The sequence below is a fragment of the Narcine bancroftii genome, chromosome 1, assembly GCF_036971445.1.
Source record: "Narcine bancroftii isolate sNarBan1 chromosome 1, sNarBan1.hap1, whole genome shotgun sequence".
Taxonomy (NCBI): Eukaryota; Metazoa; Chordata; class Chondrichthyes; order Torpediniformes; family Narcinidae; genus Narcine; species Narcine bancroftii.
In genome coordinates, this window is record NC_091469.1 from 43410296 (window position 1) to 43426859 (window position 16564).

Consider the following 16564-nt stretch of genomic DNA (forward strand, 5'->3'; position numbering starts at 1 on the left):
CACCCATTTTGCAATAGGACATCCTTGACTGCTTTTTCCTTCTTTGCCCGTATATATAATTTTCTCAATTCTTATAGCACTGCCTTTCTTGCAAAACCTGGATGTGAGTAAAAGCATAAACTTGATTATTAAACTCAGTTACATGACTAAAAACTACTTTAAAACAAAGTTTCATTTTAAAATTTAAACATACAGCGTGGTAACAGGCCTTTTTGGCCGATGTGTCTGTGCCACCAAATTACATCCTATTGACCTACAACCTCTGGTAGGTTTTGAACGGTGGGAGGAAACCAGAGCCCCGGGGAAAACCCACACAGACACAGGGAGAACATGCAAACTCCTTACAGACAGCATGGGATTCGAAACTTGGTCCAGATCACTGGTGCTGTAACAGCACTGCACTAAGTGCTATGCTACCCATGTGATGTCCTTTCAGACAATCTATTCAGTTTAAGCACAAATTAGGAGTTTCAGGTACCAAAATGGAACCCAATTCACATTGCATTTTCCATGCTATGCAAAAGCTCTGTAGCATGTATTTATTTAAGAGCCAAACTCTTATCATTTTCAAGGTTCCTAGATATTATTTGAAATCCATTGAATGCAGAAGGTAATTGTGCAAGCAAAATTGTTACCATATGCAGAGAGCATTCCTGCTCCCAACAATTTTAGATGTCAAATCAATTGATCTCAGCATTCTAATATTCACCAGAAAGGCAACTGTTAAGGATAGACCTTTCTCTGGCTTCTAGCCCCACAGGATTGAAATATCTGGGGAATGAGGAAGATAAGCTCAATAAGAAGCAAGAGTTAAGAGACTGAACATGTAGGCCATGAGCTGAATTAAAAGGTTTTGTGGATTAACAAAAATCATACAACTTGCTTCAAAAATATGACACTATTTATGTGTATTATTTTTAAAAATTATACCTATTTTCCATTAGCTCTCGAATTTGAGCAACATCACGGCCTGCTCCAAGATGCGTGTAGTAAGGCCCTTCGTCTTTTTCACAAATTTGCTCTGTTGATTGAAATGAAAAGTAACTAACATTGTGCCATGCTTTTAATTTTTTTTTGACGAGAAATGGTCTACACTGGTTGGGTTTATCAATTATTAATCAATAACAGATCAAAAATCGTATATACCAGTGTAAAGAAAATTATAATTCAAATTCTATTGTACACAAGAGAAAGACAAGAATTTCAGGAGCTGGAACAAAGAGAAGCTGGAGGAATTCAGCAGGTCAGGCAGCATCCACAGGGAGACATTTTAATTTTTTAAAAGATTTTCAGCCATTTCGGCCACAAATCCAAGCCGCCAATTTACACCCAATGAACCTACACCCCCAGTATGTTTTGAACAGTGGAAGGAAACCAGACCCCCCCCCCCCCCCGGTGAAAATCCATGCAGGTACGGGGAGAACAAACTCCTTACAGACAACATAGGATTTGAACCCCCATCCTGATCACTGGAGTTGCAAAGGTGCTGCACTAACTGCTACGCCAACCAATGCTTTGGGTCAGGACCTGTTTTCAAGATTATAACTAAGAACCTTTAAAAAAAAAGGAGAGAATACTTGCAGTTTCACATATGCAGTTTTCCGTATGACTTCACAGAAAGCACTGTGGCAGAGAATTGAAAGTTAAAGACAAGAGAGATGGCATGTTAAACTAAGGTTGCATCAGAGCTCTCAGTTTGACAAAAGCTTTCACTGGCATCACTTCTTTTCCACCAGGAGAAATGTTGGTCACCAAATGTCAGTGTAAAAATCAGCAAACATTTACACACATTCCCCTCATTTAAATCCTCCAACTTCAGTGGAATCGAATACATAAATATGCCAGCTAATGGTCTCATACAGCCAGTCTTCGTGACCAAATATGAATTTACACAGGATATTAATTTCATTGGTTTGAGATTGCAGTATTGCGATATTGTCTGGTGATTATTTGTAAAAATATTTCATTAGTTGTGAATCACTTGGGATGTCCCAAGGTGCTGGAAATGATGTTCCAATGCAGTTTCCATCTTTCTGATTAAAGTTCTATTAAGAAAGTTTGTTTAAAAAGCCAAGCAGCAATTCAACACAAAGGTACTTTTAATCCCTTACTGTGCCTGTTTAGCTCCCTTGACTGTAACCATGCCTAAACATAGGACTCAAATTTATTCTGTGGTTTTTCTATCACAACCTTGTAAAGATCAGACATGCAACCAGCGTTTTTTCTCATGATGTAATGTTGGGATAAAACCCAAAGTGCCAAAGACGTGTTTCATTGACATGTTGCCAAAAGTCTTTCCTGGCAAATGAATGGTACTCTCCTGCCAAAATGAAGAATCCTGATGTGACCTTGGCAATAGATTGATGACTGTACCAAGACTTCTGCTGACTGGAGATTACACCCCGTTTTGATTGTGTAATTCAGTAACTCCTGTTACTGCCCACAGTTTCAGGAGACGTTAATAAAGCCCATCAAGTGACAATTGTATTCAGCAGTTCTCCACAACAAAGTAACAAGCATCCAAAAATAAAAGGATGCGGACTCAGCAAAGGCACTGCTCCCTTCATTCTCCAAAATATCACAAATAAAGGTACAATCAAGCCCAACTTGCATGAGACCACTAGCTAGCCACCAACTTCTTTGTGAGTACATGCTGCCAGCCTATGCTGTCCTTGTACTCTTATTTCCTATCCCTCTCCTTCAGGTCAAAGACCACCATTTGCTTCAATAACCTTCAATGTGAAGAAATAGGATATAGATTTAGACACCACAGAACATGAGAATTGTATGTGGGTAATTAACAGTTGGCACAGACTTAATAGTCTCCAGGTCCAGGTCCAGTTTCCAACTTCAGCTCTCTATAACAAAAAAGGCATCTGCAAACTGACTAATCCTGTCACCTACATTCTTGTCCAAATTGTTAAGAGGGATGAGAACTGCAGTACTCCCTGTTCACACACCTCCAATCGTTAAAAAAACCCCTCCATTACCACTTTGTCTCCTTCCTATCGAGCTAATCTTGAATGTAATTGGCTCACTCACCCAGGATCCCATGGGATTTCACCTTCCGGGCTAGCCTGCATTGAGGGACATTGTATTTGTAAAGTCCATGTAGACAGCATCTATAGTCCTGCCCTCCTCAATATTCTTCACCACCACTTCAAGACATGTACAAAACCACATTGCCTATTCCTGCATCTCAGAATCTCCTCCACCAACTTTCACACAACATGTTAGGTTCACCATTCTGCAGTTCCCTGATTCCATCATTAGCCACACTCCAATCTTGTACCTCAGAATAGCTAATGGTCACACACACCTATGTGGGGCCCCAGCAATTTCTTCCCATAATGACCAAGCATACACCTAGTCAGGTGCCTGGAATTTATCCTCCTTTGTGTGCCTCAACACTGCCAACACCTCCTCTTCCATAATGTCACCATGACATCACTCTACTTTTATCAATTCCCTAACTCCATTACCTTCTCTCCTGCTTCCCCTAGGCTCAAAAGAGTCACTTGATCCTACCTGCTTGTACCTGATCTATGCTTTCTTTATTCTGATCAGTGCTTCAATATCCCCCATCAGCTCAGGTTCCTGCATATCCAAGAATATAATGTAGGAAAAGGTGATGTCCTTGACAGAAAAAAATAGAAAAACAGTAATTGGCAAAAAATTGAAATGTGCCATTCAGAGAGATCTGGGTGCCCTTTTATGCAAATCACTGACACTTAACATGCGCACGCAAAGCAAGCAAGGGTGGTACAGTTGGCATAGTGGTTAGTGCAACGCCATTACAGTACCAACAATCATGACAAGGGTTTGAATCCCATGATGTCTGTAAGGAGTTTGTATGCTCTCCCTGTGTCTGTGTGGGTTTTCTCTGGGGGCTCTGGTTTCCTCCCACCATTCAAAATGTACCGTGGGTGTAGGTTAATTGGGTGACACGGACTCGCAGGCCAAAATGGCCCTTTACCATGCTGTATGTCTAAATTAAAAAAATTAATTAGGAAGGCAAATTATTTGTTACAATAAAAGCAGTAATCAAGACAGGTAGCATCTATGTAAAGAGAAATTGAATTTCAAATTGACAACTCTTCATCAGAACTGGAAAGAGAAAATGAGTGTTTTCCAGTTTGTGACCTGAACAGTTAACTCTGTTTCACTTTACAGCACCTGTTGCTCCAATAGGCCTGTAGCTCTGAGTGGTATTGTATTGCAGCTGTACTCCTAAATGTGACTATGGTTCTATGTGTGACTCTCCCATGAGGCTGTAGCTCCCAGAGTGGCTCTCCAATGCCATGGCAGAGTTCTGTTGTGCCTCACGGATAGATCTGTGTTTCCTCTGTCATGTCCTAAGGACCTGACATGGCACCACTGCAGGCAAAACCCACAGAAATCACCTCCAGAACATTCTAAGCAATACAACCCAAGCTCCTCCTCCTCCTCCACAACCACCACCCTCCCCCACACCAACTTTTTATTCAGCCATCTGCCTGCTTTATGCTCATGTCTTATTGAAGGGCTCATACCTGAAACATTGGTTATATTTCTTTGCTATCTGCTTCCTATAAATGACTATAATTACTATCTACCTTAACACCCAAGTACTTAATCTGATCCGACCATTTAAATTGCACAATATGCTTACAAGAAGAATAATCCGTTGCGGCTAATGACATAATCTCACTCTTTTCCCAATTAATTTTATAACCTGATATCTTAATCTGTCATGTAAACACTTCAAAGAATTCTGAGGTTCTGTTAAATATATTAAAACATCATCCTCAAATAAATTTATTTTAAATTCATTAGATTTCACCTTAATACCTTTAATATTATTATCTTGTCTAATCATCTGAGCCAAAGGTTCAATAACTAATGCAAATCGAGCTGGTGACAAAGGACAGTTTTGTCTAGTTGATCTGGTCAACGTAAAAGGTAAAGATAACTGTCCATTTGTCACAACTCCAGCAGTAGGACTTCTATATAAAGACTTAATCCAACCAATAAAAATTGGGCCAAATTTAAATTTCTCTAAAACTTTAAATAAAAAAAACTGCACTCTACTCTATCAAAGGCCTTTTCTGCATCCAATGAAATAAACATTGGTTGGATGGATCCCTCCAGAGAAGTATTAATCAAAGAAATCAACTTCACAATATTATCTGCAGAATAATGACTTTTAATAAAACCCACCTGATCTAAATGAATTAAATCTGGTAAATATTTAGCCAACCTATTACCTAGAACCTTCTTTACAACTTTATAATCAACATTCAATAATGAAGGGGGTGTGGCAAGATGGCATAGAGTCCAGACGTGTAATCTCGACCTCTCTGGCCAGACTTTTAAATTAGAATAGCAGTCTTTTTTTATCCTGATTTGAGTCAAGAGGTAATTCAACGTCGACGTCAATTCAATCCAGTTAAAGAAGTTTTGTGGCGTAAAGGTTATAAGCCTACTTTTCGTTACCCTGCAGTGTTGAAGGTGTTTTATGGAGACTATCAATTTCGGTTTTTTGAAACTGATCGTGAAGCAATGATTTTTGCTGATTCATTGCCAGATACAAGAGGACAAAGACGTAGTCCACCATTATCTCCTAAAGAAAAATCTGGTTGCTCTGGAAACAGAAGAAATGGCAGAAATTGGAAAAACGGGAATGGAAAGGGTCTACCTCCTTCTGAAATGGTATCTTCGAGATTGGAATCTTCTGGATGAAAAAGAAGAATTTTCTTATTCTATTTTTTTCTTTTGTTATTATGATATTTTGATGTTATTGGCTGTTTGGCTGGGGAGGGAGAGATTTTCACTAAGTTCTTTACTAGTCATCAGCCACTGGTGGGTGACCCACACCCAATTTTTGTTTAGGGGCTTACTACCTTTTGGTAGTTTTTTTGGGGGGGGGATTTTTTTTTCTTTATTTTTTTTTATTTTTTTTTAGTTTTTAATTTGTGATTTTTTTTTCTATGGAGGGTCTATATATGTTGATTTGAGTTTTTATATTAAGATATTATTGGTATCTAGTAATAATAGCAGATATGTCAAAGTTGAGGTTTGATACTTTTAATGTTCGAGGATTAAATAGTCAGAGTAAACATAAGCTAGTCTTGGCGAATATTAAGAAAATGAAAATTGATATTGCCTTTTTACAAGAAACACATTTGAATGTGAAGAAAAGCGTGAAATTAAAAAGGGACTGGGTTGGGCATATATATTCTTCTTCGTTTAATTCTAGGGCTAAAGGTGTAGCAATTTTGATACATAAAAATTTATCTTTTGAATTACAATCAATGGAGGAAAAGGCAAGATGTATTCTTAAATTGAATTGTAAGATTTTTAGTGAATTTTGGACTTTACTTAATATTATGCCCCAAATGCAGATGATGATATATTTATTTCAGATGCATTCTTATGTTTGGGTCAGGCTAATGATAATATTTTAGTTGGTGGTGATTTTAATTGTGTTTTGGAACCTTTATTAGATAAATCTCCAAAGAAAGTTAAGAAATCTAAGATGGCAATTCAGGTCCAAGAGTTGATGAAAGACCTTAATTTAGTAGATATTTAGAGACGTCTTAATCCGATAGAGAAAGATTTCTCTTTTTATTCATCTCGACATGAATCATTTTTAAGGATTGACTTCTTTTTGGTATTGGCACATTTACAAGGGAAAATACAACAAGCGGAATATAAAAGTAGGGTGATTTCAGATCATTCTTTGTTATATTTTACATATGAAACTTCTGAGAAAACTCAAATAGCTCATCGTTGGAGTTTTAATACAATGTTGTTAAAAAATATGGAATTTATAGATTTTTTTGAAAACAAATTAATTTATTTTTGAAAGAAAATTATAATTCTGTTCAAAGTAAGTTTGTATTATGGGATGCTATGAAAGCCTATTTGAGAGGACAAATAATTAGTTATAGTTCTGAAATAAAAAAGAATCGATTAAATCAGAGTCTTGAATTAGAGAAACAGATCGATGAGTTAGAAAAGGAATTTCAGAAAGATGCTACAGAAGATCAGAAAATAGAATTATGTAGGCTGAAATTGAAATATAATACTTGGCAATCTTATCAATTTGAATGTGTGATTAATAGGAGTAAACAACGGTATTACGAATGGGGAGAGAAAGCACATAAGGTATTGGCGTGGCAATTAAAGAAAGAACAGATATCGAGGACTATTAATGCTGTTAGATGGAATTCTCTTATTACTTATAAACCTCGTAAGATTAATGATGAATTTTATAAAAAGTTATATACATCTGAAGGAAAACAAGAAACTGGATCGATTGATCTTTTTTTTAAATCACAGTTTTAATTTACCGATATTAGAGGATGGAGATATACAGGAGTTAGAAGAACCATTTACTGATTCGGAAAATAAAATGGCTATGCTGGAAATGCCAAATGGTAAATCACCTGGTGATGATGGATTTTCGGTTGAATTTTATAAAATTTTTAATAATGATTTATCTACAGTGTTTGGGGATGTATTACGTCAAGTTGGAGAACATTATGAATTACCTGAATCTTGTTCTAGTGCTTTAATTACAGTAATTCCTAAAAAAGATAGAGATCCTTTGAAAGCATCTTCATATAGACCAATTTCGTTGTTAAATGTAGATTATAAAATATTAGCTAAAATATTAGCAAATAGATTGACTAAATTTTTACCCAAGTTGATTCATATTGATCAAACAGGTTTTATAAAGAATAGATATGCTTCAGATAACATTTTGTGCGTGATTAGTTTGATTAATAGATTTCGACAATCTTTAGATCACCCGATGGTGATATCCTTAGGTGCAGAAAAAGCATTTGATAGAGTTGAATGGAATTTTTTGTTTAAAGTTTTGGAGAAATTTAAGTTTCGTCCTTCTTTTATTAGTTGGATTAGGGCTCTATATAGTAAACCGGTAGCTAGAGTATTGACGAATGGTTTGATTTTGGAATCTTTTAAGTTAACTCGATCAACTCATCAAGGTTGTCCTTTATCACCAGCTTTGTTTGCGTTAGTGATTGAACCTTTAGCACAGTTGATAAGACAAAATACACAGATACAAGGTATGAAAGTTTTAGATGAGGAGTATAAAATAAAGTTATTTGCTGATGATGTATTGGTGTATTTAGTAAACCCAGCTCAGTCACTTTTGCATTTGAAGGAATGTTTAATACAATATGGATGTCTTTCTGGATATAAAGTTAATTGGGAAAAAAAGTGAAATATTACCGGTAAGTGAAGGAGATTATTCAGTTTATAAGAATATTATTAATTTGAAGTGGACTGATCGAATTAAATATCTGGGTATAATTTTGAATGTTAATTATCAATCTTTATATAAATTAAATTATGCTCCGTTAATGAAAAAAATTAAAACTGATTTGATTAAATGGAAAGATTTATCTATTAATTTAATGGGAAGGATAAATACAATTAAGATGAATATCATTCCGCGTATACAATATTTGTTTCAATCTATTCCATATTTACTTGATAAATTTATTTTTCGAGATTTGAATAAAATGGTTAGGGAGTTTTTATGGAGGGGTAAATTTTCGAGAGTAGCTTTGAATAAATTAACTTGGAAATATGAGTTAGGGGGACTACGTTTACCACATTTTCAAAATTATTATGAAGCAGCCCAACTTAAATTTATTAGTTCATTGATGGATTTGGTACGGCCTCCTAGTTGGGTGGAATATAAATTTGTTACAACAAATAACGTGCCTATACTAAAACATTTAATGAAGTTATGGATAAAGAAAAATAAAATGATAGGCTCTAGGGGTAAATTATTGGCTTTGACTCCATTGTATAATAATCAACTTATTTCTTTTTCAATACATAATCAAAGTTTATTGCATTGGAGATTTAAAGGTGTGAAAAATTTGGGAGATTGTTTTAAAGAGGGTAAGTTTTTATCTTTTAATCAGATGAGGGAAGATTTTGGTATTGATAAGAACTCTTTATTTCTTTATTATCAAATTCGATCTTTGGTAAAATGTATGTTTGGTAGAGATATAATTTTACCTAAAATGACTAAATTTGAGACTTTTCTTATGAAGGTACCAGCGAAGGGTTATATTTCATCTATGTATCAAATATTACAGGATGGTATGGATAAAAAGGATTGGGATAAATCTAAAATTAAATGGGAAGCAGATATTGGTTTTATTTTTTCTGAAGATGATTGGTTAGATATCTGTTATGATAGTGTAACTAGATTGATAAATGCACGTTATGCAATGATTAATTACAATTTTTTACATCAACTATATTTGACACCTGAAAAATTTAAAAAATATGGTTTTAAAGAATCAGATTTGTGTTTTAGATGTGGTGATACAGTTGAAACTTTTTTTCATGCTGTTTGGTTATGTATACATATACAATCTTTCTGGAAGAAAATTCAATCATTTTTAGAATACCTGTATAAGATTAAAATAGTTTTAGATCCAACAGTATTTTTATTGGGTAGTTTGCAACCTCTGAAAGGTTTGGGATTAGATAAGTTCCAGCTTGCTTTTGTACATTTAGCTTTATCCATAGCGAAAAAATGTATTGCTAGTACATGGAAAGATACAAATATGATTGTTATTAATAGATGGCATAATGAGATGAAATATTGTTTAATAATGGAAAAAATTATGTATGATTTGCATGATAATTATAATTTTTTTATTAATAAGTGGCTGTTATACTCAGAATATTTATATTTCAATTTATATTTACTAGATTTCAATGTGTATATTTAACTTTTTCTTTAATATTCTTTCTTTTTCTTTTATTATGGCTCTCCTTAGGAGAGTTGGTTGAAGGGGAGGGGGGTTCTTTTCTTTTCTTTTTTTCTATATATAAAAAAAAATTAATGTTCATGTTTAACTGCTGCATGTCATATATTATTTGTTTTTTGAACGAATAAATAAAGTTTTTTTTAAATTCAATAATGAAATTGGTCTATAAAACCCAGCTTTCAATGGGTCCCTATGTTTCTTAAGAATAACCATAATAATTGCCTGAGAAAAAGTCCTGAAAAGAATGAACCTCCATCACCTGTTTCAATACTTCCATCAATAATGGAATTAATAAGTCTTAACATTTTTTAGAAAATTCAGAAGCAAAACCATCATCCCCTGGAGACTTCTCATTTGGCATGGATCGAAGTGTGTCTATTACTTCTTTAGCAGTAAAAGGAGCATCCAAATCTTTAACATTCATACCACTCAAAAAGGGTAAATCAAGATCAGATAAGAAATTTTCAATTTTAAACTCATCCTCCACAGTTCGGATGTATATAATTTTTTATAGAATTCTCTGAACACATCATTAATCTCCTGAGGTTTACATGTAATCATTCAATTATCCCTAATAGGATTTATTGTTCTTGAGACTTATTCCATTTTTAACTTCCAAGCTAAAACTTTATGAGCTCTTTCCCCTAATTCATAATATCTTTGCCTTGTTCTCTGTAATAACCTTTCTAACATAAATTTGTAATTATTTATATTGTAATTTCATATTAGTTAAACCTATTTTCTTAATCTCCATTGAATTCTGCTGTAAATCTTTTTTTTTAAATCTCTCTGCTTCTTTAATTTAGTCACATCAGCTACATGTTGCTTAATTTTTAGCAGTAAAACTAATAATTTGTCCCCTCAAATATGCTTTTAAAGCATCCCATAAAACAAACTTACTAAGTCTGTATTTATTTCCAAAAACAACTATATTTGATCTCTTATAAAATTACAAACTATTACAATTTTCAATAACCAAGAATTAAATCTCCATCAATATGTATTATCAGTTCTCTCTGAGTCTGTACATGTTATTAATAACAAAGAATGATCGAAGTTCTGCTCTTATATTCAGCCTTCAATACACGACCTTGCAATTGTGCTCATATCAAAAATAAATCTATTCTAGAAGAAGAATCATGTTGAAATGAATAAAACTAAAAATCTTTCTCTTTAGGATTTAATCTCCTCTATATATCTACTAAATTCATATCTTTCATTAATGCTATCAATTGTTTACCCACTTTAGTCCTAACTACAGCTTTTGGAGATTTATCTAGTAATGGATCCAAACAACAATTAAAATCACCTCCTACCATATTTTTTTCATATGCTTGGTTTAAATTAAGATAAGAATCCAACATAAATTTCTCATCCTCTTTATTAGGAGCATAAATATTCATTAAAGTCCAAGATTCAGGAAAAAAATTACAATTAACAACTAAAAGTCTACCAACTGACTCAATAACTGATTCCAATTTAAAAGATCATTTTTTATTAATCAAAATAGCTACATCTCTTGCTTTTGAGTTAAACTAAGACACTAAAACTTGACCAACCCAATCTCTTTTCAATTTCTGATGTTCCTTCTCAGTCAAATGTGTTTCTTGCAAAAAAGCAACATCAACCTTCAACTTTATAATATACACAATACTCTTTTTCTCTTAATCAGATTATTAAGTCCATTAACATTAAAATTTAAATTAGCCATCATTCCAATTCATTTCAAAGACCACCTTACCACACGTGGTGGAACTCTTCTCCTTGGCAACCACACAAAAAAAAACTAGAAAATCTCAAAATAAAAAAAACCCACACTCAAAAAACCCCAAAATTAAAAAATACTGAAGTACAGTATTACCTCCCTCAATTGTGCAGGAGTCACCAGTGCCACAAAGTGGCCAATAACTTTGAAAGGGTCAGTAGTCAAACCATCCCCCCCCCCCCCACAGAACAAAAAATTAATAATCAAGTCATTTCAGGTATGATATGGTTCCTCCATATCTCTATTAACTTGATAATCATCGATATCAATTTCAACCAACTGCTGAGATTTCTTCTCTCACCCTCCATTCTTCTCCTTCTGGACTGGTGCAGGCTGTTGAAAAAAAACTTTCCTGACATTTCATCTGTTTATTATCCAGTAAAGAATTAGCAAATATGAGAGCTTCAGTATCATCACTAAAGAACTGAGATTGAAAGTCTCCATAAACGACTTTAAGGACAGCAGAATACCAAAAAGCAAATTTATATCCTTTCTATCACAAAACGGCTTTGGTAGAATTAAATTCTTTACGTCGTTTAATAACAACTTGACTCAAATCATCTTTAAAAAAAACCTATTATTCTTAACTACCAGGAGGATTTGATTACTTCTCACATTTTGAACTGCAACTCTTTCGATCAATTCTCTATCTTGATAATGTAAACATCTAATCAGGATAGAGCATGGAGCTTGACCTGGGAGAGGTTTCCTTCTTATCGATCTATGAGCTCTATCCAATTCCAAACCATTCAGGAAATATTCTTTCCTCAAAACCTCAGGGATCCACTCCTGGAAAAATTGAACCAGATCCGGACCCTCAAAATTTTCCGGAAGACCAACAACCTTAACATTATTCCTTCGACTTTGATTCTCCAAAGCGTCAATTTTCTTCAGTAAATAATTTCTCTGAATTTCTCAACCAATAAATGAATCCTCCATCTCATCCATCGTTTCTTTACATTGCTCCCAATCATCTTTACAGTTATGAAAATCTTCTTCAATCTTCTTAAATTTATCTTGTACCTTATCCACCAATTTCACACACTTTGCCACATCCATCTAAATAGATGATATCTCCCCCTTCATATCAGTAAGTTGTTCCTTCAAAGATGAAAAACCTTGACCCATCTGACGTGACAAATTTTCTATCTGTTTGGATATATCAACTTGACTTGCTGGGTCTGAATAGTGAAGGTCAGATTTAAACTTCATTGATACATGTTTAGATATGGGCCTACACTTATATATTACAGTTTCTTCCTCCTCCATAACTAGATAAATATCTTCTTCCTCCAGTCCCCCTCTGATATCGCCTTCTTCCTCCTCTGTCGATGTTTTTGGCATCTCAGCCTGACTACAAGTTCGGATCCCCACTCTGTAAGTGCAGCATCACTAGGCTGAGAGAAGTCGGGTATCCCCACAGTTCGGGCCAAGCTTGATATACCGCGCATGTGCAAAGTTTCGCGCATGCACAGTTGCTCCTCCTTGTCTGGAGGATGTCTTCGGGCTCCAGCGCCATTTTCCGCAATGCTGCGTGGAGTCGTCGCCGGAGTCAAATGTGTCTTACCCAGGGACTGCCATTGCAGTCTTGGATGAGCAGGAATCAACTCTACGGGCTCCATTTCAAAGGTAGGCCCAAGTTCTTCCATACTTGATAACTGTTTAGAAGTCTTTTTTTATTGCTGCTTGTGTTCTTTTCCTCATAGTTGCTTTCTAGAGTATATCAACTGTATATCCAATATTTCCTAAAAAGTTATGAAAACGGGGCGGGGGCGTGGCAAGATGGTGTAGAGTCTAGACGTGTAATCTCGACCTCTCTGGCCAAACTTTTAAGAACCAGTTTTTAACTCTTTGTTTTTAAGTTTAAACTTTTTTAAAAACTTAGTTTAAAGTATCAAGGAATTGTTATGGCTACTAATGGCAAAAAGATTAAACCTCAACTGCAGAAGAAACTACATTTTCGGAGCGTTGAAGATTCAGGGCCTGGAAAAACAGCTACGACTTCAGATTTGCTTTTCTCTGTCTCAAAGTCACAAAAATTGCCTGTGGGAGCCGAAAAAAAAATGATTACTACTCACCAGGAGAAGGATATCTCTGGAATTACTTGTCTTCAGGAGGAAGGTGCATGTTCCCAAGAAGTGGATCCTGATTTTGGCAGTCTGCCAATGGCAGAGGGAGCTCGCAGAAAAATGAATCCATTGTTTGAAACCACTCAGGCAGTACTTCAATCTGAAGAGCTTGAACTTATCCGTGAGCTCTTGAAACAACAGCGAGTTGTGGGGAGAGATCAGCATCAACCCCCTGAGGAAGTCGGGGTGTCGTCATTGGGAGTTCAGACTTGCAGTAAGACTGTTAAAATGCCTGCTGTTGAGCTGCAGCAGGAGTTGCAGTTATCTGGTTCTGACATTATCTTAAAGAAAATAGGGTTGGGTCTTTCTGAACTACAAGTTAACCTGTTAAGTACTGTTACTCAGCCGATATTGCAAGAGATAGCTCAAATGAAAGATAGTAGGAGGTCAGAATTCACTACAGTTAATACACGAATGGAAGTATTTTCTAAAGATCTTAAAAAATTTCAGTCTGCTTTTTTGGAATGTAAACAGCAAGTGGTCTCTAATTCAGAAAAAGTGATGGAGGTGGAAAAATCCGTTAATGAATTGCGAGAACGTGAAAAGGAGTTAGAGAGGAAAGTAGATTATTTGGAGAATCAAAGTAGAAGGAACAATGTGAAGATTGTTGGTTTGCCGGAAGGTATGGAAGATCAAGATCCTCTTCGTTTTTTTACGGAATGGATCGCACAAATATTGGGACAAAAATTTTTCTCTGGAGGCTTGATATTGGAAAGAGCTCATAGAGCCTTAAGAAGACCTCCACCTGATCAATCACCGAAACCCGTGATAATTCGATGCTTGAATTATTTGGACAGAGAAATGATACTTCATCTAGCAGTGCAAAATGCGAAATGACAAGCTCCGTTAATGATTCAGAATAGTAGAGTTTTTTAAAATTCCGATTTGAGTCAAGAGGTTACTCAATGTCGGCGTCGATTTAATCCAGTTAAAGAAGTTTTGTGGCGTAAAGGCTATAAGTCTACTTTTCGTTATCCGGCAGTGTTGAAGGTGTTTTGTGGAGACTTTCAATCTTGGTTTTTTGAGAATGAGTGTGAAGCAATGATTTTTGCTGATTCGTTGCCAGATGTACAAGGATCAAGACGTACTCCACCATTGTCTCCTAAAGAAAAATCTGGTTGCTCTGGAAATGGAAGAATTGGTAGAAATGGAAATGGAAAGAGTCCAACTTCTGTTGAAATGAAGTCACCGAGTCTGCAATCTCTTGGATGAATAGAAGAACCTTTTTATTTTTACCCTCTTTTTATGTCATTATGATACCTTGTTGTTAGTTTTTGTTTGGCTGGGGAGGGAGAGATTTGCTCTATGTTCTAGTAGTCATCAGCCACAGGTGGGTGATCCACACCCAAGTTTTGTTTAGAGATTTTTGGGGTTTTTTTCTTCCTTTCTTTTTATTTTTTTATTTTCTTTTTTTCAGACTTTAATTTATGGTTTCTTTTTCTCCTATTGGAGGGCCTATTTACCTTGATCAGAGTTTTAAAATATTGATATTATTAGTTCTTAGTTATATTAGTAGGTATGTCAAAGTTGAAGTTTTCTACTTTTAATGTTCGAGGTTTAAACAGTCCGATTAAGCGTAAATGTATTTTGGCGTATATTAAGAAAATGAAAATTTATATCGCTTTTTTACAAGAAACACATTTGAATGTCAAAGAAAGTATGAAATTGAAAAGGGATTGGGTAGGACATGTATATTCTTCTTCATTTAATTCCAGGGCTACAGGTGTAGCAATTTTGATACATAAGAATTTATCTTTTGAATTACAATCAATGGAGGAAAAGGCAGGTTGTATTCTTAAATTAAACTGTAAGATTTTTAGTGAATTTTGGACTCTATTTAATATTTATGCCCCAAATGAAGATGATAAAACATTTATTTCTGATGCATTTTTATGTCTGGGTCAGGCTAATGAGAATGTTTTAGTTGGTGGTGATTTTAACTGTGTTTTGAAACCATTATTAGATAAGTCCCCAAAGAAAGTTAAGAAATCTAAAATGGCGGTTCAGGTTCAAGCGTTGATGAAAAATCTTAACTTGGTGTATATTTGGAGACGTCTTAATCCGACAGAGAAGGATTTCTCTTTTCATTCAGCTAGACACGAATCGTTTTCAAGGATTGACTTTTTTTTAAGTATCGGCACATTTACAGGGGAAAATACAATAAGCGGAATATAAAAGTAGGGTGATTTCAGATCATTCTTTGTTATACTTTACTTATACAACTTCTGAGAAAGTTCAAGTGGCTTATTGTTGGAGATTTAATACAATGTTGTTAAAAAATACAGAATTTATTGATTTTTAAAAAAGAACATATTAATCTTTTTTTGAAAGAAAATTCTAATTCTGTTCAAAGTACATTTGTAGTATGGGATGCTATGAAAGCTTATCTAAGAGGACAAATAATTAGTTACACTGCTAAAATGAAAAAGAATCGATTAAATCAGAGTCTTGAATTAGAGAAACGGATTAGTGAGTTGGAAAAGGAATTTCAAAGAGACGCTACAGAAGATCAGAAAATAGAAATGTCTGGTTGAAACTGGAATATAATACTTTGCAATCTTATCAATTTGAGTGTATGATTAATAGGACTAAACAACGATATTATGAATGGGGAGAGAAAGCACATAAGGTATTGGTATGGCAATTAAAGAAAGAACAGGTTTCGAGGACTATTAATGCTGTTAGACGGAATTCGCTTATTACGTATAAACCTCGTGAGATTAATGATGAATTTTGTTCATTTTATAAAAAGTTATATACATCTGATGGAGAACAAGAAAATGGATCGATTGATCTTTTTTTATCACAGTTGAATTTACCGACTTTAGGGGATGTAGATATACAGGAGTTGGAAGCACCATTTA

At 34.8% G+C, this 16564-nt stretch overlaps 1 protein-coding gene across 5 annotated transcripts in view; it reads right to left on the bottom strand.

Moving 5' to 3' along the window:
• Positions 1–16564, bottom strand: part of LOC138757589 (methylcytosine dioxygenase TET2-like) — a 177706-nt gene that overhangs the window by 26491 nt on the left and 134651 nt on the right. For all 5 annotated transcript variants that reach the window (XM_069925192.1, XM_069925221.1, XM_069925202.1 and 2 more), the window contains 2 exons: positions 931–1021; positions 4–97 (listed from right to left, as the gene is read on the bottom strand). In XM_069925192.1, the coding sequence (XP_069781293.1) occupies positions 4–97; positions 931–1021 (185 nt within the window). The remainder of the gene's footprint in view (positions 1–3; positions 98–930; positions 1022–16564) is intronic.